Source organism: Carassius gibelio, chromosome A19, assembly GCF_023724105.1.
Source record: "Carassius gibelio isolate Cgi1373 ecotype wild population from Czech Republic chromosome A19, carGib1.2-hapl.c, whole genome shotgun sequence".
NCBI lineage: Eukaryota > Metazoa > Chordata > Actinopteri > Cypriniformes > Cyprinidae > Carassius > Carassius gibelio.
Genome location: NC_068389.1, coordinates 13,575,479 through 13,584,670, shown reverse-complemented (window position 1 = coordinate 13,584,670; position 9,192 = coordinate 13,575,479). Strand labels below are relative to the sequence as shown.

General features: G+C 35.9%; 2 protein-coding genes across 3 annotated transcripts in view; one reads left to right on the top strand and one right to left on the bottom strand.

Moving 5' to 3' along the window:
- The window catches only part of ctnnal1 (catenin (cadherin-associated protein), alpha-like 1), a 55,227-nt gene extending 48,403 nt beyond the window's left edge, over nt 1-6,824 (top strand). For both annotated transcript variants that reach the window (XM_052532604.1, XM_052532603.1), the window contains exons 12-19: nt 440-477; nt 562-612; nt 1,613-1,767; nt 2,025-2,073; nt 3,260-3,316; nt 4,384-4,503; nt 5,220-5,303; nt 5,484-6,824. In XM_052532604.1, coding sequence (XP_052388564.1) covers nt 440-477; nt 562-612; nt 1,613-1,767; nt 2,025-2,073; nt 3,260-3,316; nt 4,384-4,503; nt 5,220-5,303; nt 5,484-5,648 — 719 coding nt within the window. In that variant the 3' untranslated portion in view covers nt 5,649-6,824. The remainder of the gene's footprint in view (nt 1-439; nt 478-561; nt 613-1,612; nt 1,768-2,024; nt 2,074-3,259; nt 3,317-4,383; nt 4,504-5,219; nt 5,304-5,483) is intronic.
- A 363-nt stretch (nt 6,825-7,187) lies between these two features.
- LOC127935022 (protein Abitram) lies at nt 7,188-9,184 on the bottom strand. The gene is made up of 6 exons (XM_052532606.1): nt 8,982-9,184; nt 8,783-8,834; nt 8,104-8,233; nt 7,889-7,965; nt 7,732-7,801; nt 7,188-7,644 (listed from the first exon to the last, which is right to left on the bottom strand). Exons 1-6 carry the CDS (start codon nt 9,046-9,048, stop codon nt 7,513-7,515), a joined length of 528 nt encoding a protein of 175 aa, XP_052388566.1. The 5' UTR covers nt 9,049-9,184; the 3' UTR covers nt 7,188-7,512.
- Nucleotides 9,185-9,192: the final 8 nt, after the last annotated feature.

The window sequence follows — 9,192 nt, the reverse complement described above, 5'->3', positions numbered from 1 at the left end:
AGTGGCCCCAGTGAGATTACAGGGCTGTGAAAGTCTTTTCGCTCATCTGTATTTGGACATAGTGCTCAAGGATGTATTTGAGCGATAGCGGCTCTTCCGGGTGAAACTGTGGTTTTTTCACACAGTTCATAAAGATCTTTATGTGGCAACAATATTTGTCTGAAGGAAGGCATCAGTAACATGACAGAAACCCGGCGGCTGGGGAGATGTTTTTGTTCCAGATGAGAGGCTCCCAGTCATCATCATTGCCAACTGAGATACTTCCCAAAACAAACTGTCATCCCCCAAGATCCTGCCTTTGTTTCTGTTCATCCACATCATTATCCACAGCCATTTTCAGGCTAGACATGTATTTGAGCCAAGTGTTATATTTTGGAGGGTACTGTATGTAAATGTGAATGTTTTTTTGGTTGTAATACTTACAATTTCTTCGTTTTAGGTGATAAGAAAACATATTTGTCTCTGCCCAGGCCAGGGGTGAGTCTTACACGCAATTTTTTTTATAGATTTTTTCTTACCATATCATATCTTACAATATTTACTGCTTCATCTCTTGTCTAGAAACATTCTGTCAGCCTGAAGACAGTCAAGGCTGCCAAACTTGACGCTGAGGTACAATTTCTCCTGATAAAACAACATGTACGGACAAGTTAATGAACGAGTAATGGCATTTTTTATCTGTCAGTTTGAAAGACATGGCTGAATATTTTTCTTCATGTTCTATTCTTTACCTTATTTGTAATTCTTTGTCCTGAAAATTAAATAGATGTTTGCCATTACATTTCCATATGTAGATTACAATATTTGCATTTTCAGTCCATGACCCCCAAAACCTAATCATGTTTGAGATAAAGTCTGTAATGACCAGGACTTGACAAAACACAAGCTACAATTCAAGTTTATTAGGATTTAAAGAAATAAAATGGACAACTGAACAGCCTAAGTGTGATGGAACTCGTTGATTTAGTTTTATTTATTAATTAAAAATCATTTGAAAGTCTAAACCTCAAACGACTGCATATATAACACATTTAGAGCATGTTTAGTCTTACTAGATGATGTATTATTAGAGTGTTAGAGTATTATTTTCATATTATTTCTATATATACTATTATAGTATTAGTTAATATTTTAAAATAGCTTTTATTTTTATATTTTCAGTTTTAACTTTAATTGTTAAATTAATTTAATTGTTAATTGTTTGTTATGTGCTGTTGTCATTTTTTTTTACTTTTTTTTAATATTTATATTTACAGTTCCTTAATTTATTTTATTTCAGTTTTAGTTTTAATTGTAATACCTTATTTCAATTAGTTGGCAAGATTTGTAAGTTTTTCCATCTAATAATTATAATTGTATTTTATTTCAGCACTCTCATATACAGACATTTTTTTAAACAGGTTAATTATTTTAGTGCGGGAATGTTTTAAAGCTTGTAATTGCTATGTACCAGATGCATTATTATTTAGTATTTTATAATATGGTGAGCAGTGGAAAATTCTCTGTTAACGTAAAAACATATTTATATAACCATTATGTAATTTGTCAGTATTCATTTCAACTGAATGTATCCTTGTGGCCATGATCTGAAGAGTCATGTTCATTTATAAAGGAGCAAACCAGCATCGCTAAGCTGGGGCTGGAACTGTGTCTCCTGACCTCAGATGTGGACTCAGAGGTGGAGCGCTGGGACGAGCAGGACCACCAGATGGTTCGACTGTGTCAGATCACATCCAGCATGGCCTATTCCATGTACCTCTTCACCAGGTAACTCCCTGGAGAAACCGTTTCATAAAATTCATAGTCCATTTATCAGATTATCAGATTGGTTCGAGTAGGGTTTTATTACACAGGAAATGAAGGACAGCATGCTGGAAAGTTTAAGCTTTATGAAAAATGTCTGTTCAGAAAAACAAAACCATGTTGTTGTTTATCTGCACTTTCTGTCAACCTACACTATCGGGTTTATGGATCTTCTAAGGATGTTTCATTAACTCTCTGCTGTTTTGCCATCTGTGATTAAGGGGGGAAGGCCTACTGAAGACAACTTTGGATCTATTCCACCAGGCTGAGGTACGCCAGTATTCATTCTCTCTCATAGGTTTTTTTAATTGAATCTGTTCGAGGTGCCATTAAGAGCAATGAATCCCCTGGAAAGATGGATCAATATATTATTAAAAGGGCCAGCTGTCATTTGTGGGATACTGTGATCCAGAGCAGGATGTGTCTGTGAATGGGAAGGAAATGCTGATTAGACAGTGTGTCGTTCTATTAGTAGGGCACACTGGCCTCCACCCAAACACAGGCTGTTTTCTGACAGAGCAAGCTTACCTGCTCAGCGTCACAGCAGAACAGCACAGCAACGTTCCTTTAATATGTCTACACACCTCCTCTTTCTGACCTATTTTGATTTCACTGCATTGACTTCATGTTGCAATTCCCACAATTTTAGTTTCCCTCTGGCGGGAGATGTTGCAAATATTGCAAGTATTGTAATAATCGTTCTTATTCTATGAGAATATGAGTTTTATAATGATATAACAGAGTAATACGTTTTATCATAATAATAATAACACAGATAAGCAATATCATTGCAATCAAGTTTTTGCAGCTGATGAATGATGAAACACATTGACAGCCAATCATAATTAATTAACAGATGACAAAACTGCTGCATGTGCTAATAATAAACTGAGCATTATCGTTCTTGGTGTTCTGTATGTAGAATAAACTTAGGGTGACCTTGCATCCATTTTCCCCCGAACATGCCCTGGCTGGGATTTTTTAAATTGTTTAAAATGTCTGGGTTTTGGCTTTGTTTTCCAATTGACATGACTTTACATATTATCTGTACGTGTTTTTTTGTATCACTCTGACGTTTTTCTGTAGATCCCACCTTCTCACATGCCCTGATTGGTTGATTATATACAATGGCTGCACGCTATTGGTCAAACTACTTCAGTAATTACCTTCAGCAGTTATGAAAACAATAGGTAAACAAAGACAAAACTCACCCATTTTAGGCTATTCAGAAATCCCAGCCAGGATATGTCCAGGAAAAACATTAGTTTTTCTTACTTCAATGCAAAAAATAATAATAAAAAACAAAATAATAATAAAAATATATATATATATCTTGATGCACCTTAAACTAGTTTTTGTGATTATAATCACAGTATTTCATAACCCTGCTAAATTAAACTTGTGTAATATTCACTCTGGGACAGAGTAAGGCCTTACATTATGGAATGTTTTCTAGGTGTTGTCAGACCAAGGTCTCCAGCTGTGCCACATCCTCCACTCTCTCTCCACACAGGTAACGCTCCCACATGCCCACCAGGCCCTTATTTAACACAGTTTAATTAGACATCTGTAAATAAAGGACTGTAATGACTGCCATCCATCTTATTGGGGGACCACAGAGACGTGGATCAGTGTTACTTAACCCTCCTCCGGCTGGGGCGGACAGGGGCCACTCATCCATAACCACAGAGCCTGACACAAGTGGTACCCTGCATGGTTTGATTAATCATCTCAAACATGCCTGACCCACAATGCATTTCCCCAGCTGTAAGCAGAGTACAGCTAAATCAAATTGCTTGAATCCATTTATTTACCCATCAGTTCAAATTCAGCAGTTACCTAACTTTGGTAAACCTATAATGTAGTTTTTGGTGAAAGTGTCAATTAGGGCTATTAGATTTGTTTAATTTGTCCTTGCCACAGGAAATCCTGTAAGGGTCGTAGAAAGGAAAGCAATGCTATGTGCATAAAAAACTAAATGCCACAATATAATAGTCTCTCTCTGTGTGTTTGTGTATATATATGCATGTATGTGTGTATGTCTGTGTGTGTGTGTGTGTGTGTATATATCAGTAATTTATAATGTTTTTTTTAAGTATTTTATTCTCACAGTAATTTCAGTTTAAAATAACTGTTATATTTTAATATATCTTAAAATGTAATTTATTCCTGTGAATTTTCTGCATCATTAATTCAGTCTTCATTGCCAGATGAAAGCATATGCTGATTTAGTGCTCAAGAAACTTGTCTTATTCTTATCAATTTTGAAAACCGCTTTTGCTGCTTAATATTTAGACATATAGGTATATAATGGAAAAGTAACTTTTCAAGCAAAATAAAGCCACTTCCACATGTGTAGTTTATTACCTTGTTTTCTTGAATAAAAAAATTGTCAAGTGTCCTATACAGCCTATGTCATGTTTATATTTGAACATTTTTAACGAACATAATAAAAAATGATGTCTAATCTAGAAAACAAGTCTTCAAGCAAAAGAGCTGCTGTGTTGCGGTTTGTTTAGAGTTCCCATCTCTCAAGTGTTCTGCTTTAAATGCTAAGGCCACATGTTGTGTCTGTTATAGCTGCTGGATGAAGACAGAATCCTTGTTCTGTCTGAGACAGAGAAGCTGTCAGACGCATGTCAACAGCTGCAGGTCTGTGCCAAGACTCCGGTTCAGGGCAAGAGTGCCATCTTTCAGAAGGTAATGCAGTATACCAGCTACAGACTCTTCTTGTACATCAGTGAATGGAGCAGATAAGACAGAGTAGAGGTTTTTGTTTGTTTGACTTGACCGTTGAATCCAATAATGCACTATAATTCATCATTTAGAATCTGAGGACATCAAATGATATAGATTCATCTTAATTTCATAAATTTGAAGAGAACAATATGAACTAACGTTGAAAATCACAGGTTACTGCCACATGTGATTAGATAATAGATCTGTTTCTCCTGCAAAGACACTGACCTTACTCTATTTCCTGACTCCATTTAACCTGATTAAATGGCATGCTGTCCAGGGTCATCCTTCTGTTCTGATAAAGCAAAGGTCACAGCCAGAGGCAGGTTTAAATAGGTTTATAGAGGCTGTGTTCGTGTCGTGGCTGTGGAACCAAGAAAACGATCTCCGGAAAAAAAACAAGCTTAATCAGGATCTCCCAGCATTGTCTTCTGGAGCCCTCACACAGTTTCCAAGCATATTATTTCACAAAAACCAATTATATCTAACCAATTATATATAACCAGTCTGTTCTACAAATCAGCTGTCAGAAATGTGTAGATTGTTGTCGCTGCGAAATGATAGCTTGACCGAAATGTGGGCCCAAACAAGCATCCGCAAGGTATACTTGTAAACAAAACAGTATTTTGGGTAGTTTGGTCAGCTAATGATCCATCTGTTTTTCTTGTCTCGGTCAGGTTGACTCATCCATACAGAATGCAAAAGACATCTTGACAGTGGTGGTCTATTTACTGCCCATCTGTAATAAACTCATCAGAAAGGTAAGTAGCAACATGATGTGATCTAGTTTAACTTTTTAATTGTATCCAAATAGGTTGATATTATATATTAAATCGAGCTCGCACGTTAGCTCTATTTTATATTTAAATTACATTCAAATACTTAATCTTACAAAAAAAGAGCATGTTTTATTAAACTCTATCTTCTACCTTTAATTCCAGTGTAAATCAGAATGCAGCTGTGTGGCTTCGCCTCAGCACAGGAGGGAGAAGCGGCTGAACACGACCGTCAGCGGGGAAACTCTGAATGGCAAAGGCTCCAACGGCTTTGGGGTCAAATCCCTTGAGCAGCACATGGCCAGTTTATCATTCCTGGAGAGCAAATAGCTCTGAAAACCAAAGGCGCTTCTGCCTGTTCTCACACACACGGTGCAATGCACTCGCTCACGACGTGCCATTCTTTGTGCTTCTGCCCATTCGCTTTGTGGTGTACAGTCGTGTTAGCATTACCAGCCTCGTTCCAGATACCAAAAAATGTTGAGGAAAAACCCCTTCATTGATTGCATGTTCAAGTCGTCATGCAACTCTTTCAAGTGTAACGGCTGGTAAATAAGCTATGGTTTTAACCGAAACCATAACCAGTGATTAGCCAACACTGAGGTGTACATGATAAATGTTTTGATGCAAAAAAAAAAAAACTCTGCACACTGTATTTAACAAAACTGCCTCATGTACAATGCCAAATATATCCAGTTTTAATCATCTTTCTACACTGGTCTAGCCACAGGGCAGTCTGCTCAATGCTGAAGGAAAATCAGTGACTTTGGACATTAGTATGAGAAATCAGCATCTTGATTCTGTTTGAGAGTACTTTCCAAAGAGGCATTTGTGAAGGACGATAATGAAAGAGACCGTTCCTTTTAAAGGGGTAGTTCAACCAAAAATGAAAATTCTGTTATCGTTAGTTTACCCTCATGTCATTTCAAGCCAGTATGACTTGATACCAGGTTTTGAAGTCTCAAAAAACTCCTTTCATTGTATGGACAAAAATATTTCAAAACAGCATATTGTATGTTCCATAGAAAATCATACAGGTTTGGAATGACATGAGGGCAAGCAATTAATGACATGATTTTCATTTTCAGGCGAACTGTGCCTTTAAATGAACTTTTGTAGGAGTGAGAGGCTTGTAATAGTATTGACTGCCTTGTAGGTCACTGTGATTTGTATGTTGACTTCCGTTCTAACAATGTAAGTCAAGCTTTGGTACATTATTCTAAAAGTTTAGAGTAAAACGGTATATAAATCAATAGTTTAAGCTGTCGTGTACTGAAGTGCAACTTTTTAATATGGCACAGATTAAAAGGCTCTTCAGAATTGGGTTTCCATTCACACACCAATTCTAGTTGATCCTTTGCTAAAATGTTCCTCTGATTTATACTAAGTCAGTCAAACCATACGCTTTAGAGATGATTGTGCAGCTAGGACATAAAGTTGTATTAGTGTTGGACCATTGAATGAAAAAGAAAAAGAAAATCGAAATATACATTATTTTTCTTAATATATTAATGTCTGAGTGATTTATTTATGCACAAAACATGACATGCTTATTCACTTTTAAACATTTCTCCAAACTAACGCCACATTCTTCTCTTCAGTTAACACATTTATTAAAGCACATCCTAACATCAAGACTATTGAAATGTTTTCTGTTGGATATATGTTCAGCTATATTGAAAACACATTTACATACACCACTGTGAGTGCAAGTTTTGTGTCAATAATTTTTTTTTTTTGTATATGTAAATATTTGTAATTTGTGCAATCGGTTTGGAAAAATTACAAAATGTTCAGATGGCTGTTTTGAGAGCACTGATCTTAGTTTGTGTAAAATAAATTGCATGAATAAAAACATAACTAACATGAGCCAGTTGAAAATGCTCAGAAGGGAGCTGTTCCTTTATTTATAGCATTTACTCAAACTATAATAATCTCCAAATCGTTAGGGCTATAAGCAGTTATACAGCAGCCGGAAGGGAAATAATGTGTCTGCGAGGACGCAGACCTGGTAATTCTCAAATTAAAACTGTTTTAATGAAACAATAAACTAAACAATACACATGACACTGGCATTATGTATCTCATGAACAGTGGTCAAACAAAATGCACTCCAGTGAAATCCAAGACTGTTCTGGATCCAGCAGACAAGTCTTCATTTTCTCAAGATGTTTTTTTGAAATGTAAGTTGATGTCAGCAAGGCTTTTGTTGGATTCTTTTTGTCAGAACCTCTTCGTATTGTTCTCTGGTCAGAAGGCCTTCAGTGACACTCTTACTCTCTTCAAATTTAGGTAATATAACGGCAATGTATCCCTCTGTGGAAGGCTGTGCCAAAAAAAAAAGAATGCAAAATTCAAACGTGGTCTTAAATTTGGTTTTCCATTATATTTTTTAAGCTGTACTATAAGTCACCTTTTCTAATAACAGATCTGGCTTGTTCAGAATGGCTTCATTTACTTCTAGGAGACGTCCTCTGATACAGCTGGGGAAATATTGTTTGAATTGACATCATTTTCAGATTAGAGTAACTGAATGTTACGTATATCCAGCGGCAGTCTGTGTAACTGACCTGAATATAGTGTACTCCTGTTCATCTGTGCACGTTATTCTACACAGTGGAGCAAACTCCGTCAGGAACTGACCACCCTGCAGAATAAATGATCCTTACTAATGATGTTCAGGGAAAGTGTGAATTGAGATATACAAGTAATTAACCACCACAATCATTAGTGTATTGACTGATGCACTGACAGTGTGAAAATCAGTCGAGGAAAAAGTACTCACTCGCTTTGACTTTCCAGACACCTTGTTCTTCAGACGACTGCATCCATCACTGATCTGGTAGTTTATGTTTTTGATTTTTCGTCCGTTCTGAAGGATAGGATGAGACTCCGCAAGTGTGATGACGCATATCCTCATAAGAAGAAAAACAGAGTTTAGAGATGAGTATAGATGGCTGCTTATCACTTTTGACCCTGTGGACTTTTAGAAATTAAACAAGTGCCAATACATTTCCTCTTGAACTTTTACATTGTGGTGTCATTTAAACCTATATCTCAGATAATAGACTGTGTACAATTGTGTAGCATATGTAAAACTGTATAAAAACAATTTCAGACAATGAACATACATGGTTGGTTTAGATAATTGTAGTTTAAAATATGTTGTAGTATCTTTATAAAATGTAGGACTTTAAAATAAGAATTGAAAGTCTGGATTTGGGATTTATGTACTGATTAAAATCTATACATAAAATGCATTTGAAAAGTTTCTGATATAGTGATATTCACACACACACACACACATACATACCTATCTATCTATCTATCTATCTATCTATATATGACGTTACTATCTGCTAATTTAAATAAGTTAACCTTGCAAAAGTGTACGTAGTTTAAGAAACACTTTACACAAAATTACAAAGTATAACGAATGTATATAGAGAATGTAATATATTTACCTGTTGGAGTGCTGTAAAATGCAGTAATCCTCACATGATTTTCCCTTTAGATCTACATAAGTATTTACACCAAATCTCATTATAATCAATTAATCAACCAATTCATCTGGGAAAAAAATTATATATAAAAACGCTGATCTAAACATCCATTGACTTAAAGTAAAAAAGGACTACTGATCAGATTCAGGGCATACGTTACCAGTTCTATACCAGCGCGTGAAATATCGATCGATCACCGATGGGGCTTTCTTTTCACTGTCTTCCATGTCAACATCCACCGCTTAAAACAGCGCTTATGTCAAAAAAATTCAAATAAAACAATACAACTTTAGAGAGGCTGATTCGGTCTAGTCAAATCTAAACAGTGACGTTTGAAGCCGGATGACAAATCAAGTTACACACACACGAAC

Excerpts from the sequence above, each read along its gene's own strand:
- LOC127935022 (XM_052532606.1), bottom strand. The coding sequence starts at position 9,048 with ATGGAAGACAGTGAAAAGAAAGCCCCATCGGTGATCGATCGATATTTC. Across the intron at positions 7,966-8,103 it reads TGTCTGGAAAGTCAAAGCGA|GGTGGTCAGTTCCTGACGGA; the intron begins GTGAGTACTTTT and ends TTTATTCTGCAG. Across the intron at positions 7,645-7,731 it reads CAGATCTGTTATTAGAAAAG|CCTTCCACAGAGGGATACAT; the intron begins GTGACTTATAGT and ends TTTTTGGCACAG.